This window comes from Phoca vitulina, unplaced genomic scaffold (assembly GCF_004348235.1).
Source record: "Phoca vitulina isolate PV1807 unplaced genomic scaffold, GSC_HSeal_1.0 scaffold81, whole genome shotgun sequence".
NCBI lineage: Eukaryota > Metazoa > Chordata > Mammalia > Carnivora > Phocidae > Phoca > Phoca vitulina.
In genome coordinates this window covers 3569189-3596231 of record NW_022589784.1, presented here as the reverse complement: position 1 = coordinate 3596231, position 27043 = coordinate 3569189, and the positions used below count along the sequence as shown (strand labels likewise).

The 27043-nt window shown below is 53.4% G+C and overlaps 1 protein-coding gene across 7 annotated transcripts in view; it reads right to left on the bottom strand.

Annotated features, from left to right (window-relative positions):
- KDM4B (lysine demethylase 4B) overlaps window positions 1-27043 on the bottom strand; it is a 134651-nt gene that overhangs the window by 88779 nt on the left and 18829 nt on the right. For all 7 annotated transcript variants that reach the window (XM_032394529.1, XM_032394530.1, XM_032394531.1 and 4 more), the window contains exons 2-3: window positions 11839-11929; window positions 37-202 (exon numbers count right to left, since the gene is read on the bottom strand). In XM_032394529.1, coding sequence (XP_032250420.1) covers window positions 37-177 — 141 coding nt within the window. In that variant the 5' untranslated portion in view covers window positions 178-202; window positions 11839-11929. The remainder of the gene's footprint in view (window positions 1-36; window positions 203-11838; window positions 11930-27043) is intronic.

Genomic DNA, 27043 nt, shown 5'->3' with positions numbered 1-27043 from the left:
TGGTGGAAGGTGGCGCTGGGCCCGGGCGTCACCCACCTTGGCCAGGCCCGCCCGGTGGGCTCCCTGGGACTCGATGTAGGCCACGTATTTGTTGAAGTCCTTAAATTCTTCCATGGTTGGGCGAAACGTCATGATTTTACAGCTCGGGTTCTGGGCCCCATGATCCTCAGACCCCATGGCTGCCGCAGAGAGGCTGTCACACCTGTGAGGGGAGGACAAGAGAGCGTGAGCGCGTCAGTGCCGCCACCCGTCCGGACATGCTAAAAATACCCGCAGCCTCGGGAAGACAAAGACAGGGGCCGCGCAGCTAAGCTGGGGCCAGAGAGGAGCCTGGGAGCGAACTCCATCTCTCCGCACTGGCACAAAAAACCAAAATGACTGCAACTAATTAAAAACAGAGGCGCCCTAGTTCTCCGAGCCAACGCAATACTGGAAGCCGGAGCACTAATTTCAATCCAGGGGCCCTGAGAAAGAAAAGCTTTCCTTATCGGGGACTTTTTATCTAGGTTTGCCGGCATGAGCTTCAAATCCACGCATCTACTTCGGAGCCGGATACCCACACCGACAGCAGCCCATGTGGTGGGCTTTCCAAGGTGAGTGAGGCTGTGTGTGTGAGTGTCACCCTCAGCTGCAACCAAGCCTGGAAGTTTCTGCATAGGAGCCGAGAGCGTGGCTGATACGCTGGGGATATCCGAAGAGAGGCTGGGGATCAGGCTCCTCTTGGTGAGGAGGCCACATGCTGCAGTGGCCCCCTCCTGTTCCAGGAGGTAAGGGGACCCAGCGAGGCAGTCGGTGGCCCATCCCAAGCAGGGAGGGGCTTGGGGACAGACTCTGGGGAAAGGTCCCTTGGAAAAGGTCAGAACCCAAGTGCATACAGACCTGAGAACCGGGAAGACAATTCGCCAAACCCAACTTCCTCTCAGCCTCAAGTAAGCTGGGCAAAGAGAAAGAAGGCCAGGGAGTCCTCCCGCCCTGGAAGGGGGCTTCCGTGTCGCCAAGTTGCAGCCGCAGCCTCCCCGAATGGCACTCCCCCTGGCAGGCACTAGAGGGCAGCATGAGCCCAGGAATGGCTGCGAAGGCCTGCAGTATCTGCCGAGTAGGTTCTGGGGGCCTCAGGCACCCCTTCCAGGCCCTGCCCTCAACACCCCAACCCCCACCTGCGGTGAAGGGGCTGGGACCGGGGGACAGCACTAAGACCATGCTCTGATGGTCATACTGCCTGCCAGTAAGGGCTCTTGAGGGCCCTGACCTGGGGGGTCATCACTGACCTGGGCTGGGACCCCACCACGGCCCTCTGCCCCATGTACACAGCAAGTCCCAAGGCTTCTCCTTGAGGCGTGGCCACCAAGCAGGAGTGTGCATGGCACTGTGTGACAATAGCTCTGGGTGGAATCACAGGGAACCCACGTGAAAACACAGCTTAATAAAGGGAAAGGGGTTGTCAGCAAGCTCCCTCCAGAGCAGCAGGTACCCAGGACCTGGGCCACAGCCAGGCTGCCCACCCAGCAGGCTGCCCCACTGGAGCCCTGACCAGCCCCTGGGACTGACCACCACGCCATCCCAGCCAGCCCCCTTGCCTGCAGCTGGGGCCCGGTACCTGCAGCCCCACTCAAGCCCCCAACCCACCTGCCCTCTCCCCTCCAGACCAGATGCCACCATGTGGGGCTCACTTAAGGCCTCCGCGGCTGGCAACAGGACACAGCGTGTCCATCCTGGGGGAGCTCATGGCCTGGGGGGATGACCTTGACTCTGACACTCTTGGAACATCAGCGTGGACTGAGCTGGGCTGTTAGTTATGGAGGGAGCCACAGAAGGGCAGGGTGGTGGGGAGACCTCCCTAGGCAGGGACCTCAGATGAGACACGAGACACCAGCTCGAACTCGACACCAGCTTCCTCTGCCCGAAGCCCAGAGGCCACCCCACTCCCTGCCACCCCCCACCAGTCTCCCACCAGCCCACTCCCCCACCCTGTCACCCACTCCCTGCCACCCCCAACCCTGCGACTCCCACCCCGCTCCCTGCCACCCCCCAATGGCACAGTGCGGTGAGCCCCCAAGGTGACCCTGCCAACCACCCGTCTCGTGTGGGTGAGCAACTCCGCCTGTGCTGGACATGATCCCCCCTGGTCGTGGCCCCTGGTCCTAAGCCCTAGGCCTGCCGTGGACAGTGCCCAGCTTGGCTGGCAGCGGGCACATGAGCATGTACGTGACTGATGTGGGTGACTCGTCCACTCCACACAATCAGCTCGTTTTGCACAGCTCACTGAGGCCACAGGGGAAATCATGTGCCCAGGCCCCACGCAGGTAGGTGGCAGGGCCTGAGTCCCCACACCCAACAGCTCCCATCCTTGGCTTGGCCGATCCTGGCCAGCTAGCTGCTTCTGCCCCCGGGCTAGCTCACGTGTGGCCTACAGGGGACAAGCGGTGTCACCTCCGGTGGAGGCTGTCTCCGGCCCGTCCGCCACCCGGCACGGCGGGGGCGGGGGGGGGGGGATGGCGCAGTGTGGTACGCCCACCACCTCCCCGGGACCAGCTCGTCCCAGCCAGAGCCAGGGCAGCCCAGGGTCCTGCCCACACGAGCTCCCTCACGCATCAAAAATCATGATGCAGAGAGCAATTTCCCATCCAGGAGGTGGAAAGAGCAGATGATGAGACAGCAGGTGGGTTTTCTGCACATGCGCGCCGGCGAGACACGCTTTACTCCAACCACCGGCATCATCAACATGCAGCTCAGCGGCGGATTATGTGTGATTTTTCCTCTGCCTTATTTGTGCCTTTTGAAATGAAGGTTCTGAGTAGGTAAATATAAAGAAGAAAATTAAAATGGTTTATAATCCCAACACTCCATACCCTTGACGCATTTTATGAAGGCAGGCAAATAAAAAATCATACGTGTACATACTTAAGAAACGAAAAAGGAATCTCAGCGAACAGCAGCCCCGGGCCAAGCTCCCAGTTTATTGGGAGCACGGCGGGGGCAGAGGACCAAGCGAGCGCCCCCTGAGGGAACGTGCAGGCCACTCCGGAAAGACCACCGCGCTCTTCACAGGTCAGTGGTGTGCCAAAAAGCGGGCACATTCACAACAGGATACTTATAAAGACAAACGGCCCAGTAAACAAGTGGGCAAAGGGCTCAAACAGACATTTCTCCAATGAAAATACACACGTGGCCAACAAGCACACAAAATGACGATCAACATGTTTAGCCATCAGGACCACGCAAACCAAAACCACAAGAGACGCTTCGCCCCCACCAGGATGGTTGTAATAAAAAAATAATAAAAACAAAAAAACAGACAACAACTAGTGCTGGGGAGATGTGGAGAAATGGGAACCCTGACACACGGCTGTGGGGGATGGAAAATGAGGCGGCCACTGAGGAAAACAGTGTGGCGGCTCCTCAGAAAGTTACACCTAGAATTACCAGATGACCCAGCAATTCTACCGGTAGAAATAGGCCCAAGAGAAATGAAAACGTGTGTCCACACAAAAATGTGTGCATCCATGTTCACAGCAGCACTGTCTACAATGGCCAAAAGGTAGAAACAACCCGAGTGTCCATCGATGGACAAACAGATGCACACGGCGTGTCCCCCACCCACGGGCACGTCCCTCAGCCTCGAACAGGAGCGAGGCGCCCACACGCGCTGCCCCGGGGACAGACCCGAGCCCACGACGCTCAGGGAGGGAACCAGACACAGAAGGCTGAGGTCTGGGGTTTCTTTATGGGGTGATGGAAATATTCTGAAACTGCCCATGCTGACGGTCATGCGACTCTGTGAACACACTAGAAACCATGGAACTGTATGCGTTAAGTGGGCGAACTCCACATGTGAATTATAGCTCCGTAAGGCTGCTCACTAGCCCCCCATTAGAAAGAGGGAGAGGTGGGAGGACAACAGCAAGGAAGAAAGAGGAAGAAAGCTCTGCCCCTGAAGAAACAAGAGCGGGCTCCGCTCCACCACCACACACCCAGAGATGTGTGAAGACACATGGGGACAAGGGGGGTAAATCTGAACAAGGGCGGATGTTGGGTGACACTAGGAAACGGTGATTCGTGTTTAGGATGTCACTGTGTTACGCAGGGGTGTGGTCGTGATGCCCAAGATGCACCTGGAAGTGCTTTGTGAAAATACACGCATGCGGGGCGCCTGGGTGGCTCAGTCGGCGAAGCGGCTGCCTTCGGCTCAGGTCATGATCCCAGGGTCCTGGGATCGAGCCCTGCGTCGGGCTCCCTGCTCAGTAGGAAGCCTGCTTCTCCCTCTCCTCCCAACTCATGCTCTCTGTTGCTTCCTAACAAATAAATAAAATCTTTAAAAAAATAAAAATAAAATACACACATGCGTTAAGGACAGCAAAAGCAAGTGTGGCAGACATGAACATTGCTGCTCACCAGGCCCTTCCTGTGCTGCTTCCCGTAGGGCCCTGCACCCCTGCCCTGCTGGCCCGCCGAGCTGTGGCCAGGTGCACCCTCCACCGGGGGCCCCCTTCTCTCGGTCCCCCAGGCCAGGAAGAGGAAGACGGTTCCTCTGCGGCGAAAGGTGCGCTGCTGGGGGCGGGGGAGCAAGGAGGGGATTTTACTTCTCTGGATCTGTTTCCAGTCCATGCTGACAAAATCACACGAAACTCCACATGCTCAGCAGCTTGGAAGGCGCGACGCCGGTGTGTATGCACTCTGCACGGGTCCTCTGGCAGCCCACCCGCCTGCCCCTGGGTGCTGGGGATCCTCCTCGGCTGAGCCAACACCAGGGCGGACCAAGGAACAGGAGGTCTGAAGTTTTGGAGCCAGAAGCAGCCAAGCCGGGGACTGACAAATTTAATATCGAACAGGAAGGGGGTGCAAGTCATACAGAGGTCTGGGGCGAGAGAAAATCCCAGGCAGAGGGAAGGATCTTGGCGGTGGCCAGGAAAAGGGGAGCAGACCTCGGCGAGGCACAGTGGGGGCCAGCCGGCCAAGAAGGCCACATAGCGGGGCATGTGCTGCGGTGGGTTGACCAGGAAGCCACTGGTGGTCTAGAGCAAGGACACAGATCCCATTTACATCTTGAGAAACCCCCTCTGGCTGTGGGAAATGGACTACAGGCAGGGCCGGCCTCGTGGGGGCAAGACCCCGGCAGTCGCCCCAGCCCGGGGTTAACGCTTGGCTGTTGCCCTCCTGAATTGCTTCCATTTTACAGTGAGGGACGTCGGGGTTTCGCTTTGCCCCGGGCCCTGCAGGCTCTGCCACCGGGCCTGGCTGCACAGGGCCAGCATGGAAGCTGGCAGACAAGGGCAGAGCTAGGGACAACAGTAGTGAGGAGGGGATGGGATGCATTTCGAGGACAGAGGCAACGAAACTTGCCAAGAGCGAGGAAGGAGGAGCCAAGTGCTGGGAAGAGGGAGATAAAGGGCGCGGCGGGTGGGAGAGGTTAGTTTGGACAAGACTGTGGTGAGCGGTAGAATGCCTCCCCAGATATCCACGTCCTTATCCCCGGGACCTATGACTATGCCCCTTTCCACTGCAAAAGGGACCTTGCAGGTGAGATGAATTAAGGGCCCTGAGATGGGGATGATCCTGGATCCCCACAAGAGGGAGAGAGGAGAGATGCGATGCGGGCGCAGAGGCTGGATGGATCCGAGGAAGGGGCCCCAAGCCAGGGAGAACAGGCAGTCCTCTGAAGCTGAAAAAAATCACGAAAATCAGTTCTGCCTGGAAATGTGCAGAAGGAGCCGCCCTGCCAATGCCTTGATTTTAGCCTGCAGGACTCACCCACACTCGCGGCCTCCCAGAAGCGGAAGAGAATAAAGTCACCAGGTTCATGGCCATTGGTTACAGCAGCCAAGGAAGCTCGCGCGAGTTCAGGTGAGCATGTTTCTGAAAAGCTCTTCGGGATTGCCATGCCAGCCCCGTGAGACTCCCTGGGCTGTGGGACCCAAGGCCCCCTCACACGACGGGGACCCTGGCGTCCTCGTCTCCTCGCCTGTTCAATCCGAGTATCGCTCAGCTTCCAGCCACACGCTCAGCACGCAGGAGGCGCAGGCCTGGGCCGGGCCCCACCACCTGTGCAGAGACTGGCCGGCATCCTGAAGACAGAGCCAGCTGGGTGTCCACCGGGTGTATCCTCCAACAGGAAGGGCGGCCTCTTGGTGGGCTCCCCGGCTACGACTCTCCTGACCCAACCCACAAAACCTCGAACAGGAGAAGAAAGCATCCCTATCTCTGCTCCTCATTTTGAGGCTACGAGCACGTATCCGCATGTGCCAACAACAGCAAGTACACACTCCAAAGGGGTAGACTGCACACATGTGAATTACTTCTCAATATAGCTCTTACTTTTTCAAGGTCACTTTTTCCTGACCTGAATGCTCTCCCAGCCCCCTGCGGTCCATCACCTGGGACCAACAATCACAGTGCGCGGAGGCAGTGCCCCGCTGTCCCCGGCAGCTCCGCCCCACACCCCGAAGAGGAACAAGAGCATTGTCAGCCCAGGGATGTGTCCCAAGAGCAGAGATTCTGGGCCGGGCTGACTGGGGCTACCTGCTGGAGTCTGGGCCCAGGGAAGCCCTCCTGGGCTGCTGAACTACACTGGCATCTGACCCGGGACAGTCTTCAAATGCAGGGACTCATGAGCTGGGGACGGGACACTCTGGCAACCGAGGAGTCCTCCAACACCACGGGAACCACACTGCCTGGCTGGGTGGCGGTCCTTCCCAACACCCCCCCACAGCTGCCACCTCCTCGGGAGCAGAAGGCTCTCCCCATATCTAGACTCCAACCCTGGGGCAGAGGCCCCCCCAGATCCTGACCGTGGGCGTGCACTGAGTCGCAAGAGCTGCCCCAGGGAGTGGGTGAGAAACGCCTGAGGGATGGGCCTCCCACTGCCAGGGGACAGCCCCTCAGCCAGCGCACACTCTGTCCGTCTCTATGGGAGCCAGAATCAGAGATGAGAGGACTGCCCCTGCCCGGGAGTCAGCCTGGTTTTCTGACTGATGGGCTCAGAGACTGACCCCATGGGATTATGAGGCCCAATGGCAGACATCTTCCAGAAACTGAATGAGCGGAACCTGCATCTTTGAGGTTTTGACATTCAGTATGCTGGAAAGTACGTCCTCTGAGCAAATGGAACCTTACAAGGAAGGTTAACCATGAGAGAAGCATAACCTTGAGAAACATTTAACTACACTTGACTTGAAAAGTATTAGGGGCTCCATGACACAAGGTCTGAAAGTTCCCTGGGGACCCCAGTCCTTCTCGGTGAGGCCCATCCCCTGCCCCAACGGAGCATCTCTCCCCTAGCTCTCTATCCCGGGCCCTCACCTCCACCTGCCCCCACCAGTCCCCGTGCCAGGCAGTCTGGCCATCGGATGAAGCTCACACCTCCCAGCCCAGCCTTGAGCTCCCCTCTCCCACCTCCGTACGGCTTCTGCCAACAAAGCCCAGCTCCCAGTAGGGGTTGGCAGCAGAGGGGCCCCCGAGCAGGAGCAGGGCCAGGAGGAGCCTGTACTCCTTCACCAGGGATCAAGACAGAACCTCCTACGGAGGTAACACAAGGGCCCCCTCCAACCCCCATCGCCCCGCCCCCCACGTGGGCCATGTCCCACGAGCAGCTCTGCGTGTGGTCTGTGCGCAGCAAGGAAGACAGTACAACGTCCTCCATGTCCTCCTCCAACTATGCCCCAGGTTCTCTACACCATCCCTGACCTCGTGGAGCCCACACGGCAGGGGGGCAACCACCTGCCGACCCCGGGGTCACAGAACCCTCGCCCTGTGGCCCGTGGCACTACAGCTCGGGGAGCTTTCTGTGTGACCCTCCGAGCAGCAGGAGAAACGGGCCAGTGGGAGCAGGGGCCCAGAAGGACAGCTCACGAGGGCAGGCAGTGGGCAGAAGTACCAGGCGCAGCCCAGAGAGGGTGCCAGACTTGCTCCCACCGTACTGGCCGGCCTGAAATGGTCACAGAGACAGAAGGGGACACAACAGGCAGAGCGTCTCCCAGGGACAGGAAGGCAGGAGGCCAGGGCCAAGTACGAAGTGCAAGGTCAAGAGCCGTGAGGAAGGCGGTGTGGCTGGACCAGGTTCTCGTGCACTGAAGAGGTGGGGAGCCACGAGCAGCAGACCGAGAACTAGCCCAACGTTTATCTGACAGACATACAAAGTCCAAAAAGCCCAAAGGAAGAATAACCCATAACCCTATGCATTCATTTCTATGGTTGCGGTAACAAAGCATCATAAACCTAATGGATTAAAACATTGTAACTTTAGGGTGCCTGGGTGGCTCAGTTGGTTAAGCGACTGCCTTCGGCTCAGGTCATGATCCGGGAGTCCCGGGATCGAGTCCCACATCAGGCTCCCTGCTCAGCAGGGAGTCTGCTTCTCCCTCTGACCCTCCTCCCTCTCATGCTCTCTGTCTTTCATTCTCTCTCTCTTAAATAAATAAAATCTTTAAAAAAAAAAAAAAAAAACATTGTAACTTTATTATCTTAACCTTTTAGAGGCCAGAAGTCTGTCCTGGATCGCACGTGGGCTGAGTTCTTTCTGGAGCTTCCCTCCCTTTTCCCGCTTCCAGAGGGGCCGCATCCCTGGCCCACAGCCCCTCCTCCATCCTCAGAGCCCTCAGCATGGGGTCTGCCCATCTCTCAGACTCCGACCCTCTGCCTCGCTCTCGTAATGACCCTTGTGTTGACACTGGGGCCCCAGATGATCCAGTAACATCTCCCATCTCGGGGGCCTTCACAAAATCCCAGATGCCAAGACCCTTTTACCAGGCGAGGGAATATAGTCACATGCTCCCGGGAGTGGGGTGCGGGCACTCTCGGGGAGCTCTGTTCAGTCCGCAGCAAGTGCCATGTGAAAAATCCATCACGCAAAGAAAGAAGGAACAGTCATCACATCCCTCCAACCCGGAGACTGCTGCCGCGTGGCACATCTCGGGGAGACGAGCCCATCTGCCCACGCTCACTCAGACATTAGCACTTTCTAGAAAATTGGAAACGGGACGGAGCTATAAACAGGGGTCCGCAACCCCTGCTCTCCCCACAGTCTTAAACAGACACGGACGATGTCCCAGGCCACGGAGTGGGAAGAGCAGCCCCCCTCGGGTCGCAGTGTTAGATCCGCAGGGGGCAGCCAGATGCGGGGGCCGCGTCAACAGAAGCTGTATCTGGACATGAGACCCCCACAGACAACCTTGCCCTGCAACTTCACATCGGCGCTGGCGGGCCTGGGCACGGCGGGGGCTGTCCGGGGCCCTCGCCCACGGCTGGGGGAACGGGACATGGGACGGCTGCTGTGGAAGCAGGGTGGCAGTAACTCAGAAGGTGAAGCATAGAAGGACCCCATGACCCAGCAGTTCCACGCAAGGCATCCCCCCAAGAAAAGCAAAACATTACGTCTGCACAGAAACTTGTACGCGAATGTTCACAGCAGCATCGTTCGTAATACCCCAGAAGTGGAAAGAACCTAAGAGTCCACTGACGGATGAACGGCTACACACAGTGCATCCCTCCACGCGCCGCCCCAGGGACAGACCCCGAGCCCACGACACTCAGGGAGGGAACCAGACACAGAAGCCACACGGGTGTGAGTCCAGCGTGTGACACGTCCAGAACAGGCTCATCCGTGGACGGGAAGGGGGCCCACGGGGGCCGGGGAGTGACTGCTTAACGGACATTACGTTACAAGATGGGTTTCTTCTCGGGGTGATAAAATACTCTGGAATTAGGTGGTGGTGACGGTTGCATATCTGTGCAAACATACTAAAAATCACTGAATTGTACACTTTAAAGGGTGACTATTACAGCATATGAATTCTGTCTGCATAAAAATGAATTTTTTTACAAAGTCCGCAGCAGCCTACTGGAGACCTGCCAGGCCACAGTGAACCGGTCTGGTTTGTCTCAAGGACTCTGATCTCCTTGAACGCCCCAGGCCTTCTGGAGAAGGAGCCAGTAGTTTCATTCACATCTCCGCCCTCCGCCAGAGAACCTTCCCACCCCTTCCACCTGTGGCACTCAGTTTCTTTAGCTGTAAAATGGACTGATCGAGGGAGAGGACAGGTCAGGATGACTGCAGCGAGGGACCGCTAAAGGTTAATCTAGCCGCATGGGAGCAAGCTACGCACACAGAACACGTCACATTGATCACACTGGGTACAAAGAGAACAGCCAAGCTTTGGTGATCTGGTTGCCTTACAACAAAGCACAAGCTTTAAGGGTAAAGGCAATCAATGTCTGAAGAGACACAGAACAGACCATTTCCAAACCATCCAGCCCCAGCAAGCAACAAATGAACCTAGGTCAAGGGCAGTGCACCTTTTCTGTACAGGACCACACAGTAATTACTCTCGCCTTGGCAGGTCACATAGTCTCTGTCACAACTGCTCGTTAGATTCTACCACTGTGAGGAGAAAGCTGACAGAGATGACATGTCAATGAATGCTGTGTGCTAATAAAACCTTACTTACAAAAACAGGCAGTGGGCCGGATTGGTCTGCAGACCACAGTTTGCTGACCCCAGAACCAGATGCCCGAAGTCTACCCTTCAAGAGTCAAAACCTTTACTTCACCCCTCCTAAAGGGGCACCTGAGTTCCACTGTCCATCTCCCTGAGTTCCTAAATCATGGCGCAACAGAGAAGGCCACAATCCAGCCCATGCTTGGCCCAATTAGCCTTGTGGCCTTGGAGCTCAACACTGAACATGATTCTCAGGCTACCAGGAGCAGCCAACGTGAAATGGCCAGGGAGCACACAGGACTGTTCATCCCACACTGACCAACCCTTCATGCAGGTCACTGCCCCCCCCCAACCCCTGCTCCGTGGATATGAGCCAGGAGATGATTAGGTTGTACCCTCTCTTCTTATGAGCCATAGCCTTAGACCACCATCAGAGGCCACCTCTTTAAAACCCTCTGTCCCCGCTTTATTAGAAAAGTACAGGAGCGGGGCGCCTGGGTGGCTCAGTTGGTTAAGCGACTGCCTTTGGCTCAGGTCATGATCCTGGAGTCCCGGGATCGAGTCCCGCATCAGGCTCCCTGCTGAGCAGGGAGTCTGCTTCTCCCTCTGACCCTCCTCTCTCTCATGTGCGCGCTCTCTCTCACTCATTCTCTCTCTCACTCATTCTCTCTCTCTCTCAAATAAATAAAATCTTAAAAAAAAACTCTCTGTCCCCCCTTTATTAGAAAAGTATAGGAGCGGGGCGCCTGGGTGGCTCAGTCCATTAAGTGTCTGCCTTCTGTCCTGGGATCGAGTCCCTCATCGGGTCCCCTGCTTCTCCCTCTGCCTGCCACTGCCCCCTGCTTGTGTGTGTGCGCGCCCGCTCTCTCTCTCTGACAAATAGATAAAATCTTAAAAAAAAAAAAAGTACAAGAGGAAGTGGACAGCCATAAAACCCAGAATAGCTGGGCAACAGGATTCTTTTAAAGGTATTTTAAAAATAATTCTCCATTCTTAAAGATTCCCGCCACCACTCCACTGTGACTGGTCATCATTTCCTGTAGGACATGGGATGGGGTGAATATGCCCCTCGATGAGCCCAGAAGCACTGTCCCACCTGACCCACACGACACAGACGGGGCAGCTCAAGCCGGGCGATCCCAGCATCCCCCAAAATGCACAACATGAAGCGTAGCCCAGGCATCAGACGCTGAAGGACCAGGGCACAAACGTAAGCGCGTGGACTAGAGAAGAAACAGCCCGCAGAACAAACCCCAGAGGGTGTTCTAGGCTCCTTGGCCTGGACCCTGGACACCCCTAAACTCAGGACCAAACAGGAGCCACCTTCTCCCACCGGGGTGCGTGCAGGCCTGGGAGGGGCTGTGGCCTGCGGCGGCGCCTTGCTCTCCCGCGGCCACCTGGTCACTTACTTCAAAGACCCGGTTGTAGCCACGGCCGTGATGAGAGGTGCCCCGGTAACTGGCAGGGGTTTCTATGAGGTCCCAGCAATGGTGATGGTTCCTAAAATGCACAAAATAAAAGCACGATTAACTAAATTGATTGCACGCTTAAACCTTAAGTCCAGATTCTATTCCGAACAGCTGCGCATAGCCCAAGGACGCTTGCCTTCATCCAGACATTTCCAATTCCTTGCCAATTTGCAAGAACACTAAAATCCATAGCTATAAGCAGTTTCCCCATTAAAGTCCTCCTGTGACTACCCATTTTAAGCTCAGCTCCTAAAAATCAGTAGTGGAGGAAGTGAGAGCCTCCATGAAACAATCAAATTAAGCCAAAGAAGCTTCTGGAAACCTTAAGGTACAGGCAGCTACTGAGAGGTTCATGAGAAGTTCCGCCTCCTCCAAACCCCAACAGCCAGAAAGGCACACCTCCAAGGAGGAAAGTCCCAGGGACAACACCAAGGCCCAGTGGCCACCGCCCATGCCCCCAGCAAGCAGGGAGCACAGGGAGAGAACATGGCAGGGGCTGTACAGAACCAAGACCCCACAGAGGGCAGGGTCCCAACCACTGACTTTACAGCTGGGCACAGAGACCCCCAGTACTTGCTGAATGGACGCAGGACAAGACTCCCGACTTTGGGTGTAGCCCCAGGACCTTTGACGATCCAGGCCATGGCCACTACCTTGGCTCTTCCACCCTCCCTGCCCCCACCTCTCCAGACACCTCAGCTCCTGCTAGCACAAGATCTCCCGGATCCCCATGCCCACCCCCACCTCTGTGCCTTCATATGCCTGCCATCCAAGACTCCAGTGTCCCCTATGGCCTGTCCCCCTGGGCAGGGCAGCTCGCCCCAGGGGGCAGTGGCTTTGTTAAATGCAGTTCCGCACACTTTCTCCACATAACACAAGCTTCACCAACACCCCTCACGGTGCGCAAGGCAGGCTGGAATTCTCTCCTATTTTTCTCTGGTTTTTAAAATTCCTGGGCATGACCCCATTAAACAGATCTCACTGTCTTTTAACGGATCAGGCCCAGGGTTGAACGACACCAGCGAGCTGTGGGATTGCTGGACCTCAGGCTGCACACATCCTCTGGGAGAGGTAAATTGCTGGCGGCTCTCCCGGGGGCCTCTCCCACCTGTGCGGCTGAAGCCTTCCCCGCTGCCCAGCCCCACCAGCCCCTGCCGTCGGCAAGGCTCGAGTCTGAGAATCCGATGACTCTGGAACCCCTCCAGGAAGCTGTGGCTGGCAGAACCACAGCCCCCAAGATGTCCAGGTCCTAATCCCTGTGATCTGTGGCCACGCTCCCTTCCACAGCAAAAGGGACTCTGCTGGGCGGGGGTGCGGGGGGGGGGGGATTAAGTGAAGGGCCCTGAGATGGGAAGAGGATCCCGGATTATCTGGTGGGCCCAGTGTCCTCCCAAGAGTGGAGCAGGAGGGTCAGAGTCAGAGAAAGAGACATGACAACACCAGCAGAGGTCCCACGGACACACCCACACCATGCAGATGGAGGAAGGGGCCATTAGGTGGGGAATGTGGCGCCTCCAGGAGCCGGAAAGGCAAAGAACGAAGAACGGATCCTGCCCGGAGCCTCCAGGAGGAGCCGGCCCTGCCCACACCCTGACGGTAGCCCAGTGAGACCCAGGTCGGGCTTCTGGCCTCCAGTTCCAAGATCATCAGTGTGCGCTCTTTTAAGTCAGTAAGTCTGCAGTTCGTTGTTACAACAGCACAGGGAGACTAACACAGCAGCTTCGAGGTGGAAGTGTGTTTCCCAGATTTCAGGGGAGCTGAGGGATCTTTCCACCTCCACGGATGGTGCAGGCTCCAGGCTGCGAACTGCCGGCCTCCACCTTTCGCTCCTGTGTTGATGGGATCACGTGTCTCCCTCATCACTGGGAACTGTCCCTGTGCGGGCCTCGCCCACCAGCACGTGGTCTGAAACACAAGACCACTAGGGCCTGTGGTTCTCAGCTGGACAGACCTCCGTCTGCTGCTACCCATGGCTGCCGGGCCACCAATGTCGTGGGTCCTTCTGCCCTCGCCAAGAGCACTGACCCCCATGCTGAGAGGCTGGAAGCTCTGGGGCTGGGATCAGGCCCCAATTCCCAGGCCACAGCCCGAAGTGAGGCCTCCACCCACCCTGACCCATGTCCACAGTGGACAAGGGGCGCGCGCGGCTCACCTACCTCCACGGCTCCTTCAGGGGCTGCGGGCCCTCCACGGCTGGCCGGCAGCCACCCTGGGGGCTCTGGGATGCCAGGGCCCGGCCTCAGACACAACCACAGGCCCACTGGGCACAAGGCAGTCTGGGGCTGAGGAATCAAAGGGCCCTGAAGTGTGGGCCGGGCACGGTGACTTCCTCCCAAATAGAACAGCATGGAAACTGGGAAGAGTGACTTTGCAGTGGAGACACCTGACTGCCCACCTCAGCCAGGGGACTGAGGCCAACGTCTGCAGTGACGTCAGGAGAAGGGCACTTGACTCGGGGGTCTTCCTCCCAAAATCCATCCCCCCCCCCCCGTCTTACCATGAGAAAAACCCCAGACAAATCCAAGGAAGGGGCTTCTTACAAAAACCCCTTCTCCATCCTCCACGCCACTGTCAAGGGCATCAAACACCAGGGAAGTCTGAGAAACTGTCCCAGCCCGGAAGAGCCCAAGGAGACGTGACGACTCCGTGTCACATGGGAGCCTGGGATGGAAAAGGGACATTGGGGGAAACTGAGGAAATCGGAATAAACTGTGGACTTTGCTTACTGAGAAGGTATCAACACTGGTCCATTAACTGCAACAGGGTCCCAGCCCGACAGAACAGCCCAGTGGGGAATCAGTGTGGGGGGGGGGGGGGACACTCTCAATTTCTCTGCAAATTCCAAAATGGTTTTTTAAAAAATAAAGTCTCAGTAACGTTTAAAAAGAAAACAAAACAAAAAGGCCCAGGCAGGCTGGGTTTGATGCCTCCCGCTGCCCAGGCTGGCCCAGCCCAGCCGCTGACCTCACTGTGGGTCCCGGGAAATCTGGGGCGCTAAGAATAGAACTCGGGAGGGGAGTCCGGTTGCAGCAAGGTAAGAGCCTCCAGTGACGACCTGAGACATCAGACATCGATGCCCTTAAAAGGCACAGTCTGACCATTTTCTCTCTTAAAAAGGCACAATCTGACCATTAGAAGATGTAGTTATTCCAATGTGCCCACCGTGAGTAGGCAGACGCCGAAGCAGCGTACAAAGTGGCCTCTGCAAAGGGCAGGCAGGTGGGGCCAGGAAGCAGCAGGAGCAGGAAACAGGGAAAGAGCCAGCTGTACCTAAAGGCCAAGGCGTTGGGAACTGCCACCAGCTGGTGGCATGTCCGGGGACCCCACGGGCTTGGCCTCCCCACCCTGGCTGAGGTACCCGAGGCCCCTGGTCCTATCAGCTCTCAGCTGCCCAGGACGGACCCTCAGGGTGGGTTCGGAGGGCTGGCCCATACCAGACCACACTGCCCACTCTTGCCCTGGAGCTGCGCCTGGGGTTTTGAGAGGCAGAGAGCTGAGCAGGCAGCCTCTGGGCCAGACAGGAAAGGAGTCCTCACCTACTCCCTCAGCCACCTGACCCAGAAGGGCTTACTGTCCAACTGCGCCTGCTCTTCCACAGCCATGAGCCCCAAGGGGCCCTCAAACAGGGCCTCGCATCCCCTGCTGTTCACCCAAGCCTGCAAGGGCTGTGCATGCCCCTCACAGGGCAGGGAAGCATCCCAAGTCTCAGAAGGACCACTGACCCGAACACTCTACCATCAGATAAGTATGAACCAACTCATGGGTTTTTTAAAAACATACATATACAGATAGATGGACACAAAAATAAACACAGACAGGCACGCAGGCATGGGTTAGGATTCACATTTCTAAGCTCTGTCTACTGACAGAAGAAGCCACAATGCCCCCTAGCACTGAGCACACCCAGCACCCAGATCATGGTTCAAATATCGTTCTCCAACCTAAGGAACTCCTTGGTCCCCACTCTCCTCCTTGGAGAAGTGGTCTACTTCAGGGTTGGGGCGGGGAATATACCAGCTGAGCCTGAGCATCTCATGGGAGCAGGAAGGAAGGCAACCCTCCCCAGGGGATGCGGTCATGAAGGAAGGACACAGGACCCCAAAGAAGGCATGCCCAATGACCAAAGCAAGGACAATTCGGGCAACAGAATAGTGATTGTACTGGACTATAACCCACAGGATAAAATAAATCGCATAAGTCTTCACCGATGCAAAATTAAAAACGTACCATAAACGAGGGAGAAGGGACCGCCCTTTTCTACAAAGGAATTCTAATTCGAACATGGAGAAGCAGTGAGGGTGATACAAAGTCACTATGTGAATATCACAGTAACAACTATGGGAGGGAGGATCCACAGACAGGCGCTGCAACGGACAGGCAAAAGTTTGAGAGGAAACAAGGTATTTGCACAGTCCCCAAAGGGAAAATTAGTAACTTTCCAGTGGAGACTCCTGGCATGGGATCCAGGTTGACATCACCAGCAAAGAGACACACCAACATCCTGCACGGAGAAGGCAGCCTGCCCCAAACCGCGTAACCTTCATCTAATCCCAAGAAAACACCGCACAAAGCCAAGTGGAGGGACATTCCACAAAATCCCTGACCAGTGCTCTCCAAAAGTGTCAAGATCACAATAGATCAGGAGAGAATGAGAAACAGTTCCAGGCCAGAGGAGCCGGAGGAGATTTGACAACTAAATGCATTACAGGGTCCCGGACGGGGCTCTGGGGCAGAAATGGGACATGCGTGTGACAAGTAGGGGAATCTGAAGAAAGGCTAAATACTATTCCTCCATGCTCCTTGCTTACTTTGGGTCATTCTTCTCCAGTTATGTTAGATGCTAACATTAGGGAGGTGGCTGAAAAGTACCCAAGAACTCTCTGTACTGTCTTTGTAACATTTCAGTAAGTCTAAAATTATTTCAAAATAAAAACTCAAAAAAAAAAAAAAAAAACCCAACCTTTACCTCTGTCCTCTGAAGCTCACTGCACAGCAGGTTTTAGCTGGAAGAGGAGAGTGGCTGTAAAAAGATCCAAACTGATAAGAAAAGAAAAAGCAAGCTGACACCACACTACCATCTAGTTTCAGGACCTGATAAAGACCCAACCTGCCGAACACATATTTCAGATCCTTCCTGTTTGAAAGAGATGAAAAAGCGACATGTTTCATCAATCTTTGCATACTGGCGAAAGAGCCTCTTATTTACAAGTATCTCATCAAATCCCCCATATCCTCACGGATGCTGAAATGCCACTGTAGAAGTCATGAGGGCTCAGCTAGGGAAGTGGCGGGCATCCAGGCTGTCTTGATCCCAACTAAGAAGGGTCTGGTCTCATTACATGGAAATGTAAGAACCACATCATTTTCCTTAACTCTCACCCCCGAGACCAGATATAACTCAGGGTGACAAAACCACAGTAAACAAGACAGTGTGGTAGCGGCATAAAGATGGACATAGAAATTAGTGCAAGAGAGTTGACAGTCCAGAAATAAACCCGCACTTGTGAAGCCAAGTGATTTTCAAGGAGGCTGCCAAGACCATTCAACTGAATGGGGAAAGAACGGTTTTTTCAACAACTGGACACCCACATGAAAAAGAATGAAGCTGGACCCCCTACCTCACACCACATGCAAACTTAACTCAAAAGGATCACATATCTAAACACAGGAGCGAAAACTATAAAACTCTCAGAGAAGAAAACACATGAGTTACATCTCTGTGACTGTGGATGAGGCAATGGCTTGTAGATGCCAGACCAACAGCACAAGCAACAAAAGAGAAAACAGATCAATTAGACTTTGTGCTTCAAAGGATATAATCAAGAAAGGGAAGACAACCCACGGAATGGGTGAAGATATCTGCAGATCTTATATCGCATCAGGGATTTGTATCCAGGATATCTAAAGAACTCTTAAGGATCAACAACAGAAAGACAGCCTAACCTGCAAATAGATGAAAGATCTGAATGGACATTTCTCCAAAGAAGATAAACATCCAACCAGCACATGAGAAGATGCTCAACATCACAGCGACAGAGCAAGGAAGAAAAGAAAAAAAAAGAGACCAAAACTCCAGAGAAAGTGATGACAGGGCAGTTGGGGCCTGTTACCGAGGCAGCAGAGCCTTATCGTTGTGAGGATTACACTTTTCACAGCATGTCCTTCTACGTTCTCTCAGGCTTTCTCCCTGGAGAGCGTGGGGGGGTCAGAGTGACAAGCCCAGGCTCCAGAGGCTTGGGCCCAGCTCCAGCCTTGTAACCCGGGCCAAGTTCCCAGCTTCTGGACTTCAGTTTCCACATCTGTAAAGTGGGGTCATCATGTTAATGCCCTACTCATGCGACCATGGGGGGCTAAATAAGGCAACTGACAGAAGTGCTTAAAGGACTCCCTGGCACACCATAAGCCCTCAACCAATGTCAGCTATTAGGGGCCTGGTCATCGAAATGGCTCCTGCAGGTAAAGGAGGCAGATCTGAAGACACAGAGAGTGGGGAGATGCCTTCTCCATGCTCCCAGTGGCCTCGGAGGATGTGTCTGAAGGGCAATCTGGCAACACCTCTTTGTTAGAAAACCCCCACCTCCTTCCAGCCAGCTGCCCTTCGGCCTTTATGTTTGGGACACACAGCCCACCCATCCACCCGGACTCCTCTATAGGACCCTCCTCTGCAGGGTCTGGAGCGCGAAAGGCTGCCAACACCTTGGCGCCTGGCAGAGGGGTGGGGGGCACGGGGTAAAGACAGACTTCGGAGGGAACACCAGGACTGGGAATGTTCCCGCCTAGGTGTTGTGAACCATGAGATGCCTGGAGGCAAGGTGCCCAGTTCTGCGGGCCACACAGCGCACGCTTCGCATGTTGGAAAGGAAGGGGCGGGCACATGTCCTTCTCAATGGTGACCTCCTCCAGGCAGCTGGGGGCCACAGATCGGGGAGAGAGGGAGACAAGAGTGGCGGCTCACAGCACTGAATAAGGGGTTTTCAATCCACAGTGCCGGGGCAACAGGGCAACAATTTGGGAAAAGACAGTTGGACCCGTACCTCACACCATCAGCAGGAATGAACTCCAAATGGATGAGGGGTCTGCTTGGAAAGCATGTGACCATATGAGTACTGGAAAAAAACATGGTGCGTTCCCCTCCAACTCAGCATACAAAAAGGCTTTCCAACTAGCACTCCAAATCCAGAGGCAATAAAAAAAGATCCATAAACTTGACTCTATCACAAATTATCTTAAAACACACACTTCTTCAGGGCAAAAAAACTAAAAACAAACAAACAAAAAAACAAACCACCATTAAAAAACCAAATTGCAGGGGCACATGGGTGGCTCAGTCGGTTAAGCGTCTGACTCTTGATTTCGGCTCAGGTCATGATCGCAGGGTTGTGAGATTAAGCCCAGCGTCGGGCTCTGCACTCAGTGGGGAGTCTGCTTGAAATTCTCTCTCCCTCTCCCTCTGGCCCTCCCTGTGCTTGTGCTCTCTCTCTTTCAATCCCTCTCTCTAAAATAAATAAATCTTTTTTAAAAAGAGTCAAAATAAAACTGGGAAACTCAGAGCAAGTATTTACAAACATACCACAAAGGGCTCATCTCCCTAATGTATGCTGAAGTTTTAAAAGTTGGGAGGATGGTGGGTGCCTGGGTGGCTCAGTCGGTTAAGTGTCTGCCTTCGGCTCAGGTCATGATCTCAGGGTCCTGGGATCAAGCCCCACAACGGGCTCCCTGCTCAGCAGGGAGCCTGCTTCTCCCTCTCCCTCTGCTGCTCCCCCTGCTTCTGCTCTCTGTCAAATAAATAAAGTCTTTTAAATAAAATTAAATAAATAAATAAATAAATAAAAGTTGGGGGTGGTGGTAAGTAAATCCGATTGAAAAAGATGAACAGGCAGTTCAAAGAAAAGATACAAAAATGGCCCTTGACATATTAAATACTCTTCAGCCTCACTCATCATTCCAGAAATGCTAATTAAAACCACACTGAGACCCCCACTTCTCACACCTCTCAGATTGGCAGATAATTTTAAATGGAACAGCACATCCTGCTGGTGAGGCTATGGGGACCAGACCTGTCATCCCACAGGGCCGACAGGCGTAAACCCATACCACCCTCTGGAAGGGAACTGGGCAGAAGCTGACAAAAACATTTACACTTAACTTTTGACCCAGCAATCTCACTGCTAGAAATCCACCTGAAGATACTCTTCCACGAATACAAAAATACCTAATAGACAAGGGCATTAGCTGCAGCACCATTTACATCTGCAAGACACTGGAAACAACCTAAATGCCCACACACAGCAGAGGCTGAATTAACTGTGCCCCACAGCAGACAGCGTGCAGAAGAGGACATCTCCATGGCCAGGTGAGGTGGTTTCCAGGATGTGTCCTTCAGTGAAAAGAGTAAAGTTCACGAGCGATCCCCACGATGCCACCCTTCATGTGAAAAAGTGGAGATAAAAAAACATAAGCCAGGATAAGCCAGCAACTAGTGAGATCATTCCCTGCAGGGAGGAGTGAGGACACTTTTCTCCAGATGCCTTTGTGCACTTGGACTTGGAACCATGCTAATGTCCCACCTACTGAATGAATGAATGAAATCAATGAGAATTGAGGGGGCGGGGGGGGGTATTCTACAACAAATACAGAACAGAGACAACTAAAGCAAACCATATTTCAGGTAATAATATAACCACAGTAAAGAAGAAAACGAAGAACTAACCCAGGCCACTTTTGAACACAATTTTGGAGCCATATGCCCTGGAAATAAAGATACAACAAAGTATTAACTTCTACTCTGCAGGCTTCTTTTACTCTTGGTGATGAGGCGGGTTCTTGCCGACAGAGAGAGAGTTATGAACAAGGAACGGGGAGGACAGCAAGAAGCCTGTGTGGGAGACTGGGACTGGAAGCATCAGTGTAAACTCCTGGGCACCACTGCATACACGTGGATGACCGGAAGCAGAAACATCTGAGCGTGTGTGTGTGTGACATATACACACATGCACACGGGAACGCTAGATATATGCACATGTGTGTTTACTCCCAGCGCTAGCCAATAAGAGGGCCTAGAAGCAAAGACACCCCAGTGGCAATGAGCACAGTGAACACCCAGATCTTGGTTTCTAAATGCCATTGTCCACAAGAAGAACCAAGGCTCCCTGGAGAAGTGGTCAACCCCAGAGCACGGGGCAGGAGGAGTACGCAATAGGCCTGGGACACTCACTGTGTCCGGAAGTTAGGAAGCACCCAGGGAATGGTGAGGACATGTTGAAAGACACATGGAGCCAGCGTGATGGGGCTCTCCCTCTGGATAAATTTGGGACCACTGGAGCAACCAAACACATAATGCTAGCGATGGATTATAACCTACTGAGTCACGTAAGAATCCACGAGTCCACATGGATATAAATAAACAAATGGGGAAGAGAAGACAGCTAGCTGGTTCTTACAGCAGAAAGCCAATTAACAAATGCAAAAGGAGGGGATTCTGGGTGGCTCAGTCGTTAAGCGTCTGCCTTCGGCTCAGCTCATGATCCTGGAGTCCCAGGATCAAGTCCCACATCGGGCTCCCTGCTCAGCGGGGAGCCTGCTTCTCCCTCTACCTCTGCCCTCCCCACCCAGCTCATGTTCTCTCTCTCTCAAATAAATTTTTTTTAAAAAATGCAAAAGGAATGATGGAATCAGACAATCACCCTCTGGCCAGAATCAACAATGCTGTTAAAACCAACACTGGATGCTGGAGGAACAACAAGGTGTGCACATGGTCTCAGATTACCTCCGCACCAGAAACTTACTCAATACAAATTGGACAATAGTCACTTTAGGGTAGAGAAACCTCCTTAACCAAGTGATGGAGCTTAATATCACCAAAAATGGACCAAACTGACACCAGGGGCTTCTGGATACTATGTACTAAGAAGGACGCAAGGTCACTTCCAGGATATTCCTGCCAAAAGTATGTAACCGTGTGAAACCATCAGACGAGCCCACACTGAGGGACATCCTGCAGAATCACCAGACTGTCCTCTCCCAAATGTCAAAGTCATGAACTCCAAACACAGTCTCGGGAACCGTTCCAGATTAAGAGAAATGAAACCAGCCAGACAACCAAATACGATGTGTGATCCTGGACTCTCTTTTGAGAATTCTGCAAATTAATTTCCTGATTTGGGTAATTTGCTAAGAGAATCCCTTGTCTGGAAGAACTAAACACTGAAGTATTTAGAGGGAAAGGGGCATCTCTCTGAAACAGTTCAGGAAAAATGCGGAGAGAGCGAGAAAAGGAATAGAACAGATGAGTACATCGTTAACGCTCAAGCAACTGGGTGAAACGCATCCAGGAATTCTTTGTGTTATTCTCGCAACTTCTCTGTAAATCTGAAATCATGTCTCTAAAAACTTGAATTACAAACAATGAAAAGGAAGCGTTTGGATTGGAGAAATAAAAATAGGAGGGACTGCTTGGACGAAAGGCCAGGGAGTCCAGGAGGGCCACGGGCACGGCTGTCAGCACCTTCTCTGGAGTGTCAGGGACAAGCACTGGGTCTGCCAGCCCACCTCCATCTTCACTTGGCTCCACAGGCTCAGGGAAGCAGCGTGGGCAAAGGCCACCTGTCCCCCTGGCCCACAGCCACGGGCAAGGGGCTAGAGCCACACAGAGAGAGGGGCAGATGCCAGCATCCTTGGGGGCCCCCAACCAAGCACCCTGCAAAACCAGGGGCCGGGCAGATGCTCAAAACACCTGTCCATTCTTTATTCATATGTATAGGTCTTAGATGTTCCACAATTCACCATTTAAAACCATCATCAGTAACAAAACGATCTTCCTATGTCTCTGCCCACGTGCCCTATAATTGCGCACAGGCGCTGGGTGGGGCCGGGGCTGGACAGCGCAGAGGTATACACGTTGCGTGCCCAGAGAGGAACTGCTCGTCCCTCGTGACCCTGGTGAGTGTGCACAGGTTTACTGGCCTCTCGGAAGGCTACCCTCCCTCCAGAGTCCGCTCTGGGCACGGTTAACCCACGCTCGGGCACAGCTCTCAACACCTGGCCTGTCTGATCAGCCCCAACCCCAGGCGGCAGGCACTGTCATCACAGCCCACCTCGCAGATGAGGAAACTGAGGCCCGGGGTGGTGGAGTGACTTGTCTGAGACCACAAAGGTAGCAACGGGGCAGCCACGCTCTACGTGGATCACCAGCCCGCACAGACCAGCAGGGAGACGTGTGGAAGACACGGAGCTCTCCGCCCGCCCGCAGCTTCTAGACTGCAGTCTTTAGGAACTCCACAAGACTGCAAGCAGGAAAACAGAGGCCAATGTTTTTATAATCTTGGGGGGGGGGGGGGGCACAGAGGAGACCTCTCCAAGGAGGTCACAAGACTAGGAGCTTTAAAGGAAAAGACAAATTTGGCAATAAACTTGAAAACATTCTGTGTACCAACACATCAAAAATAAAGCTGAAAGATAAATGAGAAACTGAGAAAAAAACGTGTGACACAAAAGGGTGCTAACAGCCCTAATACAGGAAAGGATGTTATAAAACACTGCTTCTCAGTCGAGGTGATCTGGCCCCCAGGGCACAATGGACAACATCTGGGGACGTCTGTGGCTGTCACATGGGGAGGGGGGGCTCCTGACATTGTGGGGTGGGGCCAGGGATGCTGCTAAGCCCCCACAGCACCTGGGATGCCCCCCAGAGAATGGCCTGGTTCCAAGACATCAAACAGTTTGAGAAATCCTGTTATAAGTCAAGAGAATTCATAAACACCCAGTTTAATGGGTGGGCATGGCTATGAACTGGTAATTAAAAAAAAAAGGGGTGACTAGGAGGTGACAGTTACAAGGACAGACAGAAGCTGGGGCTGTCCCCCGTATGATGGGAGCCTCCAGCCACCATGGGAGCATCAACCCTGACCACCACCCTGGGACAACCAAGCAACATGCCTCAAGATATAAAAGGCATCCGTGGGCCAAGTATCCACACTCACAGAAGCTCACTTCAAACAAAGGGCAACAAGGATGTTCACTGCAGCACTGTTTAAAGAGAAAAAAATACACATAACCCAAAGAGAAAAGCACCCACGCCCCTACAAAAATGAAGGCATATGCAGTCAATGACCAGGAGAACCTTGGCCAAGATGCCAGGGATGGTTCTTGGTGGGGGCGGGGGGGGGGGGAGTCTGGGGACATCTGTAATTCACACAGACTTCTGTCTTTAGTGATAATACTCATACTGACTTTTATAAAAATAAAGTAGAGCCCACCTCGAGAGCTGTACCTGATACCCAGAGGTCCTGTCCCTCTAGCAGCCCCACTGGCCATCATGTAGACAAGAACCGATCTCAGGGGAAAGAGGCGAAGCGTCCTGGGATTAAGCCATCACCAAAGTGATTACAGTACCCTCTCTCTACCTAATTCAAATTTAAAATACCTAGCCAAACTGGAGCCTTCATACACTGCTGGTAGGATCGCAAAAACGGTGCAGCCACGTTGGAAAACAATTTGGCAGTTTCTTCCAGTGTTAAACATGGGGTCTCCCTATGACCAGCAATTCCACTCTAAGGTATCTACTGAAGAGAAATGAAAACAAGTGTGCACACAAAAACCACCACAGGAGTGTTCATATTGTGCATTATAGACATTAGTCACAGTGGCCAAACAGTGGAAACAATCCAAGTGTGCATCAGTGGGTGAGCGGATACATACAGCGTGTGCACCTGCACTCGGGAGCGTCCCTCGGCCGCGAACAGGAGCAAGGCGCCCACACACGCTGCCCCGGGGACAGACCCCGAGCCCACGATGCTCAGGAAGGGAACCGGACACAGAAGGCCACACGGGGTGTGAGCCCACGTGGGTGACACGCCCAGAACAGGCTCATCCACAGAGACAGGAAACAGCTGAGTGGTTACCGGGGCTGGGGGAGGGGAGTGGGCAGGACTATTGGAAAGGTATGGGGTTTCCTTGTTCGGTGGTGGAAAAGTTCTGAAATCACACAGTGGTGATCAGTATACCACTGCGGAGATATACTAACGACCACAGAATTGTACACTCTAAAAGGGTGAATGTACGGCATGGGAATTCTACTTAATAAAGCTATTAAAAAAAAAAAAATGATACCAAGCCAGAAAATGAGCGCATCAGAGCTCCCCGAAGATTGATCACCACTGCGATGCTGTTCTGAAGCTTCGACTGAATGCATCCAGAACACTGTGGCCACCCGCGTCATTCCCCCCTAGTTCCCTCCCTGGTGCCATCCTGACACAGCCGCGCAGGCCACCCTCTACGCTCTCACCAAAGGGGTCGGTTAACTACCAGGCCACGACCCCCGCCCCCCACTCTGCTGGCCTTCCCAGATCGGTCTCTAGGCTGAGTACCAGGCACGCCTTAAAGACCAAAGACCTGCCTGCCTGCAAGTGGGCGTGACATGCTGACCCAGATTTGGAATCCTGTGACAGGATCAGAGCCACAAACCAGTCAGCTTAGATGGGGCAAGGGAGAAGAGGCCAAAACCACAGGCAGGGTGATGACAGAGAGTCGGGGCCTTCCCAAGCCCGAGCCTGAGATGGCAGAGCCTCATACATACTTCTGGGTGCGACAGCCCTAAGAGGGCTTTGACGCATTCATTTCAGCGAGTGTGCGGAGGAATGGGCGAAAGACGGGCACCGCGCAGGCAGACCGACATGTGAGCGTCCTTGAAAATCGAGTGAACTTAATCCTGAGGAAGCTCAGTTCAAGTGGAATCAGCATAGACTTGCTTCCAATAATACTGGAAATCCTGATAAGTTAAGATGCTTATGATAAGACCTAGAGCAGCGACTAGAAGATACTTCAAAAAATGCAGTGGAAAAATCATTAAAGGAATTAAAACATTACACTAGAAAATATGCACTTAATGCAAAAGGTGGCAGTAAAGGAGAGGAACCAAAGGCAGGAGATGGAAAACAAAAGGAAAATCACAGACATAAATCCAACTATATCAATAATGACACTAAATGTGGATGGAGGGGCGCCTGGGTGGCTCAGTCGGTTAAGCATCTGCCTTCGGCTCAGGTCATGATCCCAGCGTCCTGGGATCGAGCCCCACATCGGGCTCTCTGTTCAGCGGGGAGTCTGATTCTCTCTCTCCCGCTCCCCCTGCATGTGCTTGCTCTGTCAAATAATTAAATAAAATCTTTTTAAAAATACAATAAAAAGAAGTTTTAAAAAAAAATGTGGATGGATTAAACAGTCCAAACAAAAGACAGAGATTGTCCTATGGTCAGGAACAAGATAAGGATGTCCACTCTCACCAATGTTATTATTCAACATACTACTGGAAGTCCCAGCCTCAGCAATCAAACAACAAAAAGAGATCAAAGGCATCTGAATCAGTAAGGAAGAAGTAGAACTTTCACTTTTTGCAGATGACATAATACTCTATATAGAAAACCCAAGGGCACCTGGGTAGCTCACTCGGTTAAGCGTCTGCCTGAGGCTCAGGTCATGATCTCAGGGTCCTGCGATCGAGTGCTGTGTCAGGCTTCTTGCTCAGCAAGGAGTCTGCTTCTCCTCTCCCTCTCCTTCTGCCCCTCCCCCCACTCATTCTCTCTCTCTCTCTCTCTCTCTCTCTCTCTCTCTCGAACTTTTTAAAAAATTAAAAAAAAAAAGAGGGGTGCCTGGGTGGCTCAGTCATTAGGCGTCTACCTTCGGCTCAGGTCATGATCCCGGGGTCCAGGAATCGAGCCCCACATTGGGCTCCCTGCTCTGCAGGAAGCCTGCTTCTCCCTCTCCCACTCCCCCTGCTTGTGTTCCCTCTCTCGCTATGTCTCTGTCAAATAAATAAATAAAATCTTAAAAAAAAAAAAAGAAAACACAAAAGACTCCACCAAAAAATTGCTAGAACTGATACATGAATTCAGTAAAACTGCAAGATACAAAATCAACGTACAGAAATCTGTTGCATTTCTATATGCCAATAATGAAGTAGCAGAAAGAGAAATTAAGGAATCAATCCCATTTACAACTGCATGCAAAATAATAAGATACCTAGGAATAAACCTAAACAAAGAGGTAAAATATTTGTACTCTGAAAACTACAGAACACTTATGAAAGAAATTGAAGATGACACAAATAGAAAGACATTCCATGCTCATGGATTGGAAGAACACACACTGT